Source organism: Myotis nattereri (assembly GCF_964212035.1).
Source record: "Myotis nattereri genome assembly, chromosome: 3".
Lineage (NCBI taxonomy): Eukaryota > Metazoa > Chordata > Mammalia > Chiroptera > Vespertilionidae > Myotis > Myotis nattereri.
This window is the reverse complement of record NC_138077.1, coordinates 66,674,815-66,692,365: the sequence shown is the minus strand read 5'-3', so window position 1 is coordinate 66,692,365 and position 17,551 is coordinate 66,674,815. Positions and strand designations below refer to the sequence as shown.

The window sequence follows — 17,551 nt, the reverse complement described above, 5'->3', positions numbered from 1 at the left end:
TCAAACAGCCTAAAGTTTGAAAACCATTAGTACAGATAAGGGGAAACGGGCAGAAGCACAAAGAGAACGAGCAAGGCCAGATAAAGAAGGGAAAGGAAAGAGAAGAAAATGACAGGATGGCTGAGGAAAAGGATGCGGTATATACGAAAGCACTTTGATTTTTATGTCTGTATAACATAAAACTTAAAGCAACAACCTACTTAACAAAGAGAAGCTTATTAACCTTTCTAATAAGCCTTAACATTTGAAAAATTACCTCAAACTTCACACCATTGCTTGAAAATACGTAAGATTTACCCTCTTGGAACAATTGAACAAGCAACATACAAATGTCGGATGACAGCAACAGTCCCAAATTATAAATACATGGTTAGCCTCATATCCGGGTCTATTTTGTGTCTCCTAATTCTATCTTCTCATTTACCTTTCTCACCTACTTTTACTTGGTTTTATCCTGTTGTATTTCATGTATAACCCTGGGTCACGTTACAGTATATCCTTTCCAGAATCAGACACACACACACCCCATAAATAAAACAAAACAAAATAATTCCACAAACTTGAAAATTCCAAAAGCATTTTAATATCCTCTTCTATGAGAAAAGGTGAACAAATAAAGTGAAATAATGGTTGCGCCTGGCCCTAGTAATACAATTGTTGACAAAACTTTTGAGTTCCTTTAATGATCAATTTTAATGTATCAACAGGACAGCACTACCATAGAAGCTACAAACCTTGATGTTCAGAAGTGGACTTATCTGTAATGGAGCCAGTAAGGCCAAAGTGGTCTTTCAGGTGCTTCCTTGCTACTCCCCACCTCCACTCCCCATTTTTTGTAAGGCTCAGAGTAGGTTTTTGCAAACCTAAGTATTTGGGTCTTTATTCCCAGGTAAGTTATAAAATTACTATTTTTCAGGGATCTACCAGATTCAGTCAGGATAGCTGCTTTCCAAGGGCAGGATATAGATTTTTCATCCTAACACCTGGCAAATTGGACTATTTAATAGTCTAACATCTGCCAATGAAATGACACAAAGCTATAAATGTTTACTGAACTGAAATGAACTGCTAATCAATGTTGCAGTAAATCTCTTGAGTCCAAGTGGTGCTTTCAGATCTTTCCAGATTTCAGGAGTTCCACTTAAAACAGCAGAATACTGGACTAGCTTGCTAATCACTTAAAAGTCTCACAGATGAGTATCTAAACTCCCATTAAAGCAAAAATATCATCAATGTCATCTGTCTCAATGTTTCCTGATGTATTGTGTTTATTTATTTGCATCATTGTCCATGAATCCCTTTCATTTTCATTGCTTCCTGTAAGATTTTCATGATTTTGTTTCTCCTTAGTTTGTATGACAGGATTTGAAGCTCTGCTACTCAAGAGTTGCTTACTGTTAGCGTAGACATTAGTTTTATGAACTGCACAGTGTGAGAGTCTCCGTTTACTGATATCTGTAGAACTCTGAGTCCCTTGAGGGGATTGCTGAGTTTCCTTTAAAAGCGCCGGCTGCAACTTTCTCTGTGGTTTTCTCTGTCTCAGTAAAATCTTATTCTGTGATCTTCTTAGTCTCGGATGATGCTTTGAAGTTTTGCTATCTGAGCCACGAAGAAGGCAGTTGCAAATCGATGTTTTTATGCACTCTAGTTTCTTGGGCAAACTTTAAAGGACAGAGAAAGGAAAAATTTGAGATTGTTAAGTGGCAGAGAAAACACTCTCAAAAACTTTTAATTTGTCTCCTTTTCACCAACTTGCAACAGAAAAATACACAATTTATCTAAGTCCCATTCTTGTGTACAACCCCAGAATCATGATGAAAAATAAGGAAATAGGAGCTTCAACTCAAATCTGTGTTTTCAGAGCACAACTTCCCTCATTCAAGGTGTAGGCAAATGTGTCCCCATTATAGTCCCAAAGTAAAGTAACTCCTACAACTGCCTAGCAAGGTAGCTTAGTGGTGAGATACCTCCATACTTAGTGCCAGAGCTTTTTCCTGATAATTGCTAATCTGTTCATAATGTAATTAATACATAAAATACACTGAAAATACGTAAGTGGAACTGGGGAAAGGATTATCTTAAATAGAAAAAAGTCTGTGAGGGTGCATTCATCCATTTCTGGATAAACAACTTCCTGTTGTAGCAGGAATTTAACAAGAAAAAAGGAATAAAAGTGGAGGAGTTTATATAAAGAATGAGAAGACAGGGCTTCTGGCACACAGAACTAACAGCCTTGAGCTACCCAATTTGTGATTCATCTCTATCATCTTCAAGTTTGGGAGCTCAGAACTCAAATAGCTGATTTAGGTGTTTTGCTTCTGAATAGGATGCACTGCCACAAGGTGCATTGGTACCTTGCTAACTGCCTCACTGTTTGCCGTAGTCAGATTTCAAAAAGATTAGCATGGGTCTGTACTTCCTGCCCAACCATCCTCCCCTCTTCCTTTTTAAACATATAGAACTTTGTGGGAGCCCATTATGTTAGTAATTCATGATCTCTGTCTCCAAACTACTTTTCTTGTCTTAATAGAAGCAGAGATTTTTAAGTGGGGAGAGGCTAGATATACTTCCCAGTTGAAACAGAAATAGAGCCCAGCCGGTGTTGCTCAGTGGTTGAGCATCGACCCATGAACCAGGTCAGAGTTCGATTCCTGGTCAGGGCACATGCCTGAGTTGTGAGCTCAATCCCCAGTAGGGGGTGTGCAGGAGGTAGGCAATCAATAATTCTCTCTCATCATTAATATTTCTATCTCTCTCTCCCTCTCCTCTCTGAAATCAATAAAAATATATTTTTAAAAAATAGAAATAGAAAGGATGAAAACAGAAGAATCAGAGGATTTGAATTGACTTGCAGATCTCCAACACCCTGAGCAAAACCCTTCATTTCCTCACCTATACAATAGGGATAATACTGCCTACCCCACAATTACTGTGGACACAAAGGAGATTTAAAATATTCTACATTTTTAAACAGCAAAACAGCACTATATATTTGTGAAATACAAAATAATGGTTTAACCAAATAAACACCAGTTGGTTATCCTTTTCATGAACTTTTAATGATTATCATCGCTCCTCATTTACCTCTGACATTAAATCCAGTCTTGAGCAGGACAATTCTCTCCATTTATGGCTGTTTCCACCCTGAGGAGATCCCTTTTAGATGGACAGGCCTTGTGGGGATCCCAATGTGAAAACCCTTCCAGAAATTTATTCCTGAGGAACACTTAATTTCTCCCATATCCTTTAATCAAAACTCGTTACAAAACCCTTACTGTATCAAATTTTTTACTAAAATGGGAATATTTTTTCCATAAATTTAAAAATTTAACAAATTTTAGACAAAATGGGAACCATTATAAAGTCCTGAATAGATATATGTCTAACTATAGATAAGAAATTATAGTGGGTGCACAGAATATTGCTTGAAGGATACATTAAAACCTGGTCAGAAGGACTGTCTCTGTGAAGGGGGAATAAGGATCTTTATAGCCATTTGTGGCTGATATTGTTACCATGAGCATCTATTATTTTTTTTCAATAAAAATAAAGCCCTTGCCGAAACTGGTTTGGCTCAGTGGATAGAGCCTCGGCCTGCGGACTGAAAGGTCCCAGGTTCGATTCCGGTCAAGGGCATGTACCTGGGTTGCGGGCACATCCCCAATAGGAGATGTGCAGGAGGTAGCTGATCGATGTTTCTCTCTCATCGATGTTTCTAACTCTCTATCTCTCTCCCTTCCTCTCTGTAAAAAATCAATAAAATATATATTTAAAAAAATAAATAAAGCCCTAAAAAGTGTCTAATTTCATGTATTATTTCAAGCAATACTTACTGGCTCACAATCAAAGATGCTATCCTTGGGCAGTTCTATGAAAGTAAGAAATCAGTACACGGAGAGTCTAGCTCCTGTAAACGAACATTACCTGACCCTGACCTCAGGGTGTGGGGTGTGCCCTTGTGGAAGGCAGGCACCTTCTGCGTCTGCTCTCACTCACTCATCCTGCTGCTCTGAAGCTGTGGGAAGACTGGCCATCATTTCTACTAAAGCTAGCATCTGTGAGGATTAAGTCTGTTTCACATACAGTTGTATCCCCAGACATTCCTAATGCTTCTGAATGAATGGATGGAACGGTGAAAAGTATAAATGAATAAATTCAATTAACCAAGTTTACTCCTCCCAGTGATAGAACTTTGCCCAACAAAAGCAGCAAATAAAATTACAGATTAAGTATATTCCACTTTTAGCCCCCCTTGGGCTACTGGACATGCCATTTTAAAGAAAGCTGACTTGAATATATATACTTATGCCCTAAATGACAACAAAAAAAAGGAACATAATTTTTGTAATATACCTACCTATAACCTTGAGCTTCCACATGTTTAAGGCGGTTACTTTTAAGAAGTTTATTGCCCAGAAAGGAAGCCTGAGCCTTGAGTTTTTTGCTCCTGCACCACAGAATCGCCATTTGGATTTCTTCAGAAAGTTGTATGAAAGTCTCAGCCTCTTGGAATCTTTGCACAAAAGTTGTGGCACAGGGAGTTCCTGTCACTTCCTGAGAAGAATGTTTTGTTGCCTTTAGTTGGGATTGAGGACATTTAAACTCAAAGCTGGCCTTCTGAAATATGGAAAGGTGATTTGTTACTGAATTGTAAACATATGACAAAAGAGACAAGCTGACTCAGACTATCAAAATTTGAAAATCCGTCTTTTTAAATATATTTTTATTAATTTCAGAGAGGAAGGGAGGGAGAGAGATAGAAATATGATGAGAGAGAACCATTGGCTGCCTTCTGCATGCCTGACACGGGAATTGAGCTGCAACCCAGAGATGTGCCCTGACTGGGAATCAAACCTCCTAGTTCATAGGGTGATGCTAAACCAACAGCCATGCTGGCCAGGCTGAAAATCAGTCTTTTTAAAAAAAGAGAAACCTTTGTTAGTTCACTGTACCTTCCTTTTGTCCTAAAAAAACTTAATTTTTTATTCACTTTCCCTAACACAAAATGTGTCCCCCTCTGAGCTACAATAGATCCCATCCAAGCTGAATTCAGTTGCACACAGGAAACAATATAAATATTCTAACACATATATCTTTCACCCACACATAAGAATAAAACTCCACATGATTAAATATTGGTCAAAGCCTATCTGATGGGGGGGAAAAAATCACTGAAGAGCCCCTTTCCTCTGTACTACTGGACTGTCACAACTTGTTCTTCACTTCCTTATGTACCCTGAGTCACCCTCCTCAGTGACGGGTTATAAATGTTACTGAAGACACATGAAGACAGGGATGATTGCTGAACATATGTTAAAATGCTTAACTAAGTACCATTTTCAATTTCAATTCAACCATCTTTTGATGTTGCACCTTTGTCTCTTCAATCCACCTTTCTGTATCAAGTCAAGTTTGAATTTTATCAACTTATACCAGGGGTGGGCAAACTTTTTGACTCGAGGGCCACAATGGGTTCTTAAATTGGACCGGAGGGCCGGAACAAAAGCATGGATGGAGTGTTTGTGTGAACTAATATAAATTCAAAGTAAACATCATTACATAAAAGGGTACGGTCTTTTTTTTTTTTTTAGTTTTATTCATTTCAAACGGGCTGGATCCGGCCCACGGGCCATAGTTTGCCCACAGCTGACTTATACTATTTATGAAATTATGCAACATATTAGGTCTGCTTCCATCTTTCAATCAAAGCTTACCTTCTTCCAAATTTCTTATCCTCAAGAATATAAAAACCAGTAGAAAATAGAAAAGGAGAAACCTACCAATGCTTTGTGTTGGTGATTTGTTAAATAAGTCTTATCTGAAAGCAAACTAAGCATATTAGTGCTAATTGCTAAAAAATGTGGTAGTGATAGTCATGAATAAGAGGGATGCCGACCAACCAACTTCAAAACCTAGCAATAGGTGGATGGACTACAGAAGTTTCAGGATCACAGAGAACCACAGTTGTTACTATTTTGGAGGCTGGTGTAAAGGCTAAAGAACAGATTATGAAACCAAACTGCCTGCATTCAAATCCCAGCTCTGCCCATATTTGCCACGTGGCCTGAGCAAATTTCTTGATCTCTATGTATCTCAGTTTTCTCACCTGAACTATGGAAACTAATAATAGCACCTATCTCACAGGACTTCTGTGAGGATTGTATGAGTTAAAATATTTTGGACAATACCTGACAAAGAGCAAATGCAATATAAGTATGTATTAGCCATTATTATTATTATTATTATTATTATTCCTCCCTCTGGAACTCATGAATTGGACATAATGTAACTGCAAACTGAAAGCCTTATAAATGTTCAAGAAAGCACTCTAACATTAGAAATGACAGAATTCTTAAATAGAATGTAAGAAATAATCCATGAAGCAAACGAGAAAAAAACAATTTTGAGAAGACAAAGGGTAACAGAAGTCAAGTAGTCATCAGATGAAAGAGGGTGACACTGACAAACATAGTTAGATCCAGAACAAAAAGAATGTACGGACACTGACTAAGAAGAGGAGTCGTGTTAAAGTTTGAACCTGGACAGGAAGAAATGGAAGCCTCATGATGAGGAGGAGAATAATGACACTGAACCAATTAAGTATCTACCATACTCCTGACTCTATGCTGAACACTTTCCTTGCATTAAAATGGCATAACCCCATGAAGTACATACTATTAGAAAACAGAGATATGAACAAGTCAAGAAAATTACATAAGGTCACTCAGCTAGTACAAACTAAAGGACTCAAACCATTTCTGACTGCAAGGCCCATTCTCTTAAGCTACAGTATAATCCACACCTACGATGGATCCTAGGGTCACTTTAAAGTTCTAGCAAAACTCAATAAAATGTTTCTGAAGGCACTTTATTAACTGAATTAACTCGATGCACTAAAATCCCTTGGAGTGCCTCCATTCATAAGCAGACTGAGAACTAAGATGGTACTAAGCTTAGAGCTAGGGATAAAAAACAGATTTAATCTCTGTCCTTGGTAAGTGGCATCTACTGTATACATTAGCAGAAATCAAGCTATAATAAATTAAGCCAAACCTGAATAGCTCTGTGTTTCAGCTGTTTGCAGAACGCCCTCACATCAAATTCTGATGACTTTGCTGTGGAGATGGAAAGATCAAATACAAAAACTTAGGCATACTATTTTCAAATCAACAAATTCTTAAGTGCATGACAATATTTCTTACCAAACTACTACAAAAGAAGTAGAGGAAACAAGCAAAGAACTATGAAACGACAGAAATAAACAATTTAAAAGTTCAAACTTAGAAAACACAGGTATTACCATACCTCTTTGAAGATAATCAGTGTGTGTTAAAATTAAAAGGAATGGGATATCTTCTACACAACCCATGAATGTATTGTAACTTCAACTTTTTTTTAAGTATGTGCTATATCAAAGCATATTACCTTTGAAGATTTTCTTATTCTTTACTGGCTGTCCAAGATCCACATTATTCTGTATATTGATCTTCATTTGATTAGCTTTTTTGGAAATCCTATGTGAAGTTTCTTCACTGCACCTCAGTGATTGCTCTTTTGTTGAGAACAGTTTATTTAGCAATTTAGTTACTCCCTTAGCTGCAAAAGCTGTAGGCATTTTTTTCTTAAAGACCTCTAAATAGGGCTGTCCCAAAAATTCAACAATATCAGAAGGAAAGGTAAAATCTTTGAAGTAAGGCAAAGGTTGAATCCTTGAGACCTCCTGAAGCAATCCAAACAATGACTCATATAAAGAAATCAGCCTTTTTAAAATACCTTTATAGAGAACCCTAGAGAAAGAAATAGGAGATCATGAATTAACCAGTAATTACAATTTGCATTACATAATTACCACAATTCAAAGCTGAAAATAAATGCCTATCAACCTACCACTAAAGATAAAAAACACTATCGCACATATTTGCAAATAGCCAGATTAGTCTAGCCTTAATAGAAAAACCCAAGTGTTACTTAAGCCCTAGCTGGTTTGGCTCAGTGGACAGAGAGTCGGCCTGCAGACTGAAGGGTACCAGGTTTGATTCCAGTCAGGGCACATGTCTGGGTTGTGGGCCTGATCCCCAGTAGAGGATGTGCAGGGGGCAGCCAATCAATGATTCTCTCTCATCATTGATGTTTCTATCTCTCTCTCCCACTCCCTTCCTTTCTGAAATCAATAAAAATTTATTTTAAAAATCAATTATTTAAAACACACACATGCCGAAACCGGTTTGGCTCAGTGGATAGAGCGTCGGCCTGCGTACTGAGGGGTCCCAGGTTCGATTCCGGTCAAGGGCATGTACCTGGGTTGCGGGCATATCCCCAGTAGGAGATGTGCAGGAGGCAGCTGATCGATGTTTCTCTCTCATCCATGTTTCTAACTCTCTATCTCTCTCCCTTCCTCTCTGTAAAAAATCAATAAAATATAAAAAAAAACAAAAAAAAAACAAAAAGAAAACACACACACACAAAACAAAATGTTATTTAAAACTAAATGAAGCCCTAACCGGTTTGGCTCAGTGGATAGAGCATCGGCCTGCGGACTCAAGGGTCCCAGGTTCGATTCCAGTCAAGAGCATGTACCTTGGTTGCAGGCACATCCCCAGTAGGGGGTGTGCAGGAGGCAGCTGATCAATGTTTCTCTCTCATCGATGTTTCTAACTATCCCTCTCCTGTCCTCTCTGTAAAAAATCAATAAAATGTATTAAAAAAAAAAAAAAACTAAATGAAGTACTAGACAGAAAGCTGTCTCAAAGGATATGCACCAAAATCCTAAGTTTGGTTTTATCTAGGTGGTGAGATTTTAGGTAAATTTCAGGTTCTTTACATTTTTTCCTACATTTTAAAATTTCTTGAAATAAGCATGTTTTATTGTTGTAATCACAAAAACTTGTTATTTTCATTATAGACAAGAATGATTGTTTGACATAGAAAATAATATGATTAGTAATTTTAACATTATTACCTCTAAGAATAAGTTGAAAAACAGAATGACTGAAAATAGTATTTAAGATATCCTTGTTGAGACAGCAAAGCAAGTTTTTTATTAATCTCCAAAGACAATTTTTGTGTTTTTTTAGTTTTAATTTAAATTAGAGATAACAATCCCAATTGTCTACAGCAGGCCAAATCTGGTTTCTTTACAAATATGGGGCAGATTCCGAGTCCAATTATCCATCAAGCTTCATCCTATATAATAAAAGGCTAATATGCAAATCAACCTAACGGCAGAACAACCAGTCGCTATGACGTGCACTGACTACCAGGGGGCAGACACTCAACACAGAAGCTGCCCCCTGGTGGTCAGTGCACTCCCACAAGGGGATGCACCACTCAGCCAGAAGCCAGGCTCACAGAGTCTCTCCCACCTCTGCAGCAGCGCTAAGGATGTCCGACTGCCAGCTAGGCCTGCTCCCTGCTAAGCCATCAGTTGGACATACCCCCGAGGGCACCCAGACTGGGAGAGGGCGCAGGCCGGGCTGAGGGACCCCCCTTCCCGAGTGCACAAATTTTGTGCACCGGGCCCCTAGTAATATACAGAGATGCAAGAGAAGGTCTCTTTACCTTGCAGCTACTACCAGTATTCTTATATCAACTAACTGTATTTCAAAAAGCAGTGGTGTTTCAGATGGAGAAAAAGAATCCGGAGCTCATAAGGAAGGTCATGCCATTAAAAATAATAAACCTAGAGGCAAAAAGAATTGAGTGAAACAGCCTGCCCAGAAAGACCTTCACTTTAAATGGGCCAGTTGCTGTATGATCACAGCAATGATTTTTTTTTTATTATTCTAGTTGCTAATCCTAGGATTTCATTTGCTTAATTGTTTAGTGTTGAGGTGGTCTCTTGCCTTCAGATTTAAAGCCTAATCTTTTGACATAAAACACTTAGCTTCCAAATCCACCCACATAAACTCTGATCAAATGAAACAGAACTCCCACAAATTCAGCATCCCCTGGGAAAATATGAAAACCAGTGAGAAACCTAGGCTGAGTTAAAGAGATGAAAAAGAAAACGAATGATTACAAAGATGTGTACATACATACCATAACCTGCTCACCAGCCCAACCATCACAAGGTTTAAAATAATGAATTCTTGCAAACCTAGGTGTTTCACAGTCAAGCTGGAGATTCAAATTAAAGTTGGAAAACAGAATCAAAGTAATTTGGATTTTGTAAGTTACATTTATGAAGGAACTAGATTGGAAATAGAATTTTTTTTGATGAATTAAAGCCTTAAAACATGTTCCATTTAACTCATGGAAACTTAAAAATATAGTAGTGTGCACTCTGCTAGAGCTCTCACTGTTAAACTGAGTTTCTAAGGTTTAGTTTCTAAGATAAGAATTTCTGTCAGCGTCCTTAGGATAATACATATGAGAGAGAGAGGCAGTCTCTGGCAATGGCTGTATGAGGCAATTCCTGGGGAAAGGAGGCCAAGAAGCAAATTTATAAGAATTCCATAGGTTATAACTCCTACAGACCCCCTAGCTTTCAAATGGAAATACTACTAAATTTATCCAAATAATTCCAACTGAGAAATAGGTATTTCAGTTGCTTCAAGGATACAGAAATGTCTTGCAGCAACAATCTAACAAGCGAAGTAACAATTTGCAGGCTCCCAAAATCTTCATCAACACAAATTCCACCACTGGTTGGCTGGGGATGACACATGCTTTGGTAGCTACAGGCTGATTTTCACTTGACAAAAATAGAAAAGTATATTACGTTCATTATTAAATATAAAGTACTTTTATATACAAAGTTGGAAAAGAGAACCAAAATAATTTGGATTTTGTAAGTTACATTTATGAAAGAACTAGATTGGAAATAGAAATTATTCAATCAAGTACAGGGTTGCTTTAAGCTCAATTTGAGCTAGTTATGCTCAAATAGGACTCACTGAATTTCATGGACACTGATGTTTCAATATAATCTTATGTCCCAGATTTCAAGTGACATCAGTCCCTCCCACAAGCCAACAAAAGGAGATTACCACAAATACCAGCACCCCTAATTAAAACATTTGTATAACTGAGGTATAATTGGTTATATTCCAACACCAAGCAGAAAAAAATCCAAAGGGAGATCACAGCAAGACAGAGTTCTCACCACAAGGCAATTGGACCACTTACTTGGAAGAAAACAACTCAGACAGATCTTGAATTGAACTCTCCAAATTCATGTTTTTCAAACGTTTTAAACACTGTTCAACCTGAAAGGGGAAGAGCAGCTCAAATTCATATGCATATAATACAGACAAGGCCACTGATGGGACCAGCAAAGCAAAGAAAACCAAAATTTCAAAGTATGGAAATATACTGAATACCACAGAATTCCCCCGGCCCCCCCTTTTTTTTAAGGGTAAAGAAATCTGTAACTCAAAGTAATTGCTTCTGGCTAAAAATCTAAAATTTATCCAGCGAAACAAATTTCTCAAGTCAGATTATAACTAAGAATTTATTATGAATGATGCTATAAAGTAGACCAAAGTAAGTATAAGATTATTCTCAAGATTATAATTTTTCTGTAGCAACATGATTTCTAATAGTAAAACTATTAAGACAAAATAGTAATTAACTACTAAATTTCAGTAGCCTGTGAGTGCCACAGAAATGAGGAAAGTGATCAGTCTATTCATTTTACAAATGTATATTGAATACCTACTGTGTGCAAGGCATGCTGGGAAATAAACACTAACCAATTTCTATTTGCTAAAAATCTAGTAAGTTAGTGTGTGTGTGTATATATATATATATATATATATATATATATATATATTAAATATTGAAATTAAAAGATATGCCTTATTTAAAATTGCAATCCCCTCAGCACTTTTTTTCTTTATAGCACTTATCACCATCTGACATTTGATTGATTGCCTTTCTCCTTTCAACTATAAGTTCCATGAGAACAATATATTTTGTCTATTTTACCCACCACTGTACTCAGTATTGAGCATCGAGTAGGCATTCAATAGCATTTTTCATCAAAAAAAGGAAAAATAGTAGCCATCCATCATACAAAATGTGTCAAGAATTCTGTGGTCCTCAGGAAATACCACACAAAGGGCATGCATGGGACTGCATCCAGACTGAAGGATGTCAAGATCTGGATGGCCACTGATACTGGCAAAGATAGTATCTCGCTAGAGCTACGTATATGCTCCTAAAAATCCAATCAAAGTTATGGACTCTCGCCCTAACCGGTTTGGCTCAGTGGATAGAGCGTCAGCCTGCGGACTAGGGGGGTCCCAGGTTCGATTCCGGTCAAGGGCATGTACCTTGGTTGCGGACAAATCCCCAGTAGGCAGTGTGCAGGAGGCAGCTGATCGATGTTTCTCTCTCATCGATGTTTCTAACTCTCTATCCCTCTCCCTTCCTCTCTGTAAAAAATCAATTAAAAAAAAAAAAAAGTTGCCGAAACCGGTTTGGCTCAGTGGATAGAGCGTCGGCCTGCGGACTGAAAGGTCCCAGGTTCGATTCCGGCCAAGGGCATGTACCTGGGTTGCGGGCATATCCCCAGTGGGAGATGTGCAGGAGGCAGCTGATCGATGTTTCTCTCTCATCGATGTTTCTAACTCTCTATCTCTCTCTCCCTTCCTCTCTGTAAAAAATCAATAAAATATATTTAAAAAAAAAAGTTATGGACTCTCTCTTAACAGGATGGTTTTCAGAACAATGGCAGCAACAATCCCTAAATTCTCTGGGGTCAGCTCTTTTTCATTTTTTAATTATGGACACCATCCTTTGAGAGAAGTACTGGCAAACCGAGATAATAAAGCATCTGGGGAAGCAGTAAGTGAGCTATGGTTCAAACAAAGGCGGGGAGGGGGCTTGAGAAGTTAGCAAGGAAGAGAAAACATGGAGAAACATAAGAACAGTTATATTTACATACATACATATATATATTTATACACACACGTATATATACATTCTATATATTTTTAAAATTGATTTCAGAGAGGAAGGGAGGAGAGAGAGAAGCATCAACAATGAGAGAAACACATCAACTGGTTGCCTCCTGCATGCACCGTACTAGGCACAGGGATCGAGCCTTCAACTGAGGCATGTGCCCTTGACCGGAATCAAACCTGGGACCCCTCAATCTGCAGGCTGACGCTCTATCCACTGAGCCAAACTGGCCAGGGCAGACAGTCTTTATATACTCAAAGTACTGTCACACAGAAGAGGAATCAAGATTATTTTCTATTCTCCTTTGGTGATCATTAGGGTGAAGGTAATTCCAGTATCTAGCTTTTGAAGGTAGAAAAAAAGAAATCTTAAAGTAGATGAAAGTTCTTTGTAAACTGTTATGTGAAGCAGATATATAAGGCAGTAGTAGTAAGAGTAATACTAATTGTAGCAGCATGATGAGACATGCTCCCTACTCTAAGGGATGGTAGGGACATAAAACATGTACACAAATGCCTATACTGCAACACAGAGCACGCTAAATGCCGTAAGAGAAGCCCAAATAGCCAAGACTCACAAAAAGAGGAGGAGTCCAACTTCACTAATCAGAAAGATGCAACTCCATAATAAACACTCATGTTACCCCTTGGGAAGAAGTGATTACTGCGAGAAGACTTGAAATGGAACTTAGAGGATGAGAAGGCTTTTAACAGGCTGAGATGGAGGGGACTTGGCCTTCCAAACATACAGGAGCAGGTAAGCAAAGGCTCGGGTGAGGGAACAAACACGGTGAGGACTCGTGAAGAATTCAGGTTGCCTGGGATGTAAAACAGATGAAGGCAAGAGAGAAGCCTGAGCTAGAAAAACTGAATAGGACAGACCATGGAGGATCCTGTAAGCCAGCCGATGAGGTCTGGTCTTTATTCAGGAGACAATGGAGGACCATTAAAAATCAAAGCTGTGTTGTAGGTGATCTATCTACTTTGCTTTATAGAATGTATCAGGGTGGAGAAAAGATTAGTAGGATAGTAAGACAACTAAAAGTTGACAAGGCTAAAAAAAGATGCAGCCAGAACTAAAAGGGGCCGGAAGCAGAGGCAGTTTTGATTAGATGGCACAGCTACATAAAAGGAAGCAGCAGAGAACATGGAGCACCACCTTTTTCTGACTGAGGAATTATTCACAACTCGGACTCCAAGAGGAGAAATCTGTTCAATCTGAGATACACTTGGCTTTGGAATTAAAGACTCAGAAGGAGATAAAGCTGCCCAGACATGAAAACTCAGGGAAAGGCCATGATCCCAGTTCTTTTTTTTTTTTTTAATATATTTTATTGACTTTTTACAGAGAGGAAGGGAGAGAGATAGAGAGCTAGAAGCATCGATGAGAGAGAAACATTGATCAGCTGCCTCCTGCACATCTCCTACTGGGGATGTGCCCGCAACCAAGGTACATGCCCTTGACCGGAATCGAACCTGGGACCTTTCAGTTTGCAGGCCGGCGCTCTATCCACTGAGCCAAACCGGTGAGGGCGATCCCAGTTCTTTGATGAAGAACTCGTCATCTTTTTTATCCTAAGTAATGGGAATAGAAACTTAACCAGAGAGCATGAATCTGTAAGTTCAGACTCAGTTTCTGTAAATAACAAAATATTAAGTAGCAGTGTGAGCTCCATCTTCATCAAGCAAACATGTTGAGTCTCGAACACAAGGCTTCCTCCTTACCTGTTTGAGGGCCAAATGGGGCTTGTGGCGGCCCATTCTGTTGTGATTGCTGTAAAGGACTGCACATAGCACATCTGTTTCTGCATCTAAGGTCTGGCTCTTCAGTGACAGTGTAACAAGCCAGCATCCTTTAAGTACAGCTTCAATACAAAGGTCTAAAGCAGAGAATTTTAATAAGACTTAAATATGTATTTCTGCATTAAGTGTATTATATAAAAATCACTGAAGGAAGCATCTTTCCTTATTTTTTTAAGATATTTTAATTATTGATTTTAAAGAGAAAGGCAGGGGGGAGAGGGAGAGAGAACATTGATTTGTTGTTCCACTCATTCATACATTCATTGGTTGATTCTTGTATGTGCCCTGACTGCAACCTTCGGGTATTGGGATGATGCTCTAACCAACTGAGCTACCTGGCCAGGGCTCCTTATCAGTTTTAAAGCAGCATTTTTTTCAATCTTTTTCATCTCATGGCACATATAAACTAATTACTGTGGCACACCAAAAAATATACTTTTTGCTGAACTGACCAAATAAATAGGTATGATTTTGATTCATTCACACCAGACAGCTATTGTTGGGTTGCCTGTTGTCATTTTTTTTTATTTGACAATCTAAGGGGAAAAGAGGTAAGTGTCCATAAATAGTCAAGTATTACATGTTTAAAAAAATTTTGTGGCCCTAGCCAGTTTGGCTCAGTGGACAGAGTGTTGCCCTGCGGACCGGTCAAGGGCACGTACCTTGGTTACAGGCTCCTGCCCAGCCCTGGTCAGGGCTCATGCAGGAGGCAACCAATCAATGTGTTTCTCTGTTTCTCTGTCTTTCCCTCTCTTACACTCTCCCTAAAAATCAATGGAAATATATCCTCGGTGAGAATTAACAACAACAAAAAATTCTTGTGGCCTACTGATTGAAAATCGCTGTTTTAAAGGAACCAAAAACAAATACATAATCAGCCTTAACTCTAAGGATGTAATTAATGATTAAGTATGTCAGTTGGAAAACAGTGACAGATTATATGGTCTAAAAATCAAGAGAATGTCTGTTAAACAAGTGTGTATATCTGCATCACATTTTACCAGGATTTTAATAATCTTTCACAGGAGTACTTTGCAGTCATTTGGTGCACACTTACACCTTTAACCTTTAGTACCTTGAAGGTGGGGCACATGTTGTATACTTCTCTGAATCCCCCATTTTTTTACACACAAAAGACATTTTAAAACTAATCGCCTATTATATATTCTGCCATGTACTTTTTCCAAGTTTGTTTTTAACTACTAGTATAAATACTGCTGTTTGACAGATAAATTTTAAACTTATGTGTAGTAAAAAAAAAAAGCTTGTTTATATACTATTCTAAATATAGTCAGTGACCATAATTTTAAACCTAATCGAACAGTATTATGCAGTTATTCATTTTTGCATGCGTTGCTTGATGCTTACTGTGTGCCAGGCACTGTACTAGTTTCTGGGTGTATAATGACGACTATAGTTAATCAGGGTGATAATAGAGCGGAACATTTGAAATTGAAACTGCCTCGGGAAATCTAGATTAACTGCTGTTAATTATACACCGTAACTTGTTGGATATTACAAAATAAAAGAACAGCATCATTAGATGATCCCAGCAACCGGTGATGGGTAGGGAGGAAGGACTAACCCCATTTTACAAATGAGTAAGCAGAGGCCCGGAAAGAGCGCGGGGTAAGCCGAGTGCCTACGGGGCTCCCCCCGCTGCTCCCAGCGAAAGCCGGAAACTGACGGGAGGTAAACGGGGTTCCCAAGCGCGTCCGCCCTCTCCGCCCTCTCCGCCCCCTCCGCCCCCTCGGCACAGCGCGTGGGCTCAGGCAGGCGCAGTGCAGCCCCAGGCCCCCCAGCCTCCTTGGGAAACTCGGAGCCCAGGCTTGCCCCGGCCGGCCCCGCGCCGCTTCCGGGCGCCCGGCTGGCTCAGGAAGTCCCGCCCCCGCGCACGTGGCCGCCGGCCCGCTGCCTGCGGACTGGTCTCCACTCGGGGCCTCACTCACCCAGGGCCCCGCCGGGGTCCTGTACCGTCACTGCGCTGCGGCTCCCCGCTTTTGGGATGGTCACGCGGTTCCAAGGCTCCGGGCGGCGCAGCACTGCAGCCATCTTGCGAGGCGGGAGCGGGGCTGCGAGAGGCGGGGCTGCGAGTGGCGGGGGCGGGACTGCGAGGGGCGGGGGCGGGGCTGCGAGTGGAGGGGGCGGGGCGGGACCCGCAAAGCCATCTCGGCGGGGAGCTGAGACCAATCGGGGACGAAGAGGGCGGGGCCTGGGGCGGGGCGAGGGAGGGGCGGGGCCTTCGCGGAATCGTGGCCCAAACCCTGAGCTGGAAAGGACCCAGGTAGAAACCTGGACGCTCATCAGCATCACCTGGGAGAGTTTGGGGGAAAGCCCAGGCCCGGAATTAGTCAGAATCTCGGAGATGGGGCGAGGAATCTGCCTTTGGTTTAAGCTTACCCACAGGGGATTTTAAGGCACAACCAAGGTTGGAACTACTACTTGAAGGCATTTTACAGATGTGGAAACTGAGGCCCAGAGTTGAGTTGGCGTATGCACTCCGCCTCAGACATTAGGGGAAAAGGCAGCAAGGAGATAAAGAGGATTATGCAAAGTAGAGGTTGTAACACTGGAGTGATTTACTTTGAGATAGTCAAGGCTCCTCTATCTGGAGCGATAGCAAAACCGGAATCACATCAAAGGAGCTTGAACGTGGGCTGACTATCAGTTTCATCCTCCGTGTAAGACTAGACAATATTCCAAGCCCTGCTGGTTCCCACCTCGTTATTATCTTTCTAATAGTTCATTTATCTTCCACCACACTGATGCCGCCTTACTTACGTCGTTAAGGCTCCCACAGTCGAGTATTAGAGAGGCAGTTCGTGGGTTTTGGAGACACACTG

At 40.0% G+C, this 17,551-nt stretch overlaps 1 protein-coding gene across 3 annotated transcripts; it reads right to left on the bottom strand.

Annotated features, from left to right (window-relative positions):
* Window positions 1–208: 208 nt before the first annotated feature.
* On the bottom strand, window positions 209–16,762 carry RMP64 (ribonuclease MRP subunit p64; the record flags this gene model as incomplete). Of its 3 annotated transcripts, XM_081085726.1 has the most annotated exons (9): window positions 209–1,661; window positions 4,358–4,617; window positions 7,054–7,115; window positions 7,426–7,787; window positions 10,039–10,116; window positions 10,562–10,693; window positions 11,128–11,207; window positions 14,631–14,785; window positions 16,658–16,762. In XM_081085726.1, the coding sequence occupies 9 exons, from the start codon at window positions 16,758–16,760 to the stop codon at window positions 1,202–1,204; spliced, it is 1,692 nt and encodes a 563-aa protein (XP_080941852.1). In that variant the 3' UTR covers window positions 209–1,201. The 3 variants fall into 3 exon arrangements, with proteins under 3 accessions (XP_080941852.1, XP_080941853.1, XP_080941854.1); XM_081085727.1 differs by lacking the exons at window positions 10,039–10,116; window positions 10,562–10,693 and having other exon boundaries at window positions 16,658–16,761; XM_081085728.1 differs by lacking the exons at window positions 11,128–11,207; window positions 14,631–14,785; window positions 16,658–16,762 and having other exon boundaries at window positions 7,426–7,538; window positions 10,031–10,116; window positions 10,562–10,666.
* Between the last annotated feature and the right edge of the window lie 789 nt (window positions 16,763–17,551).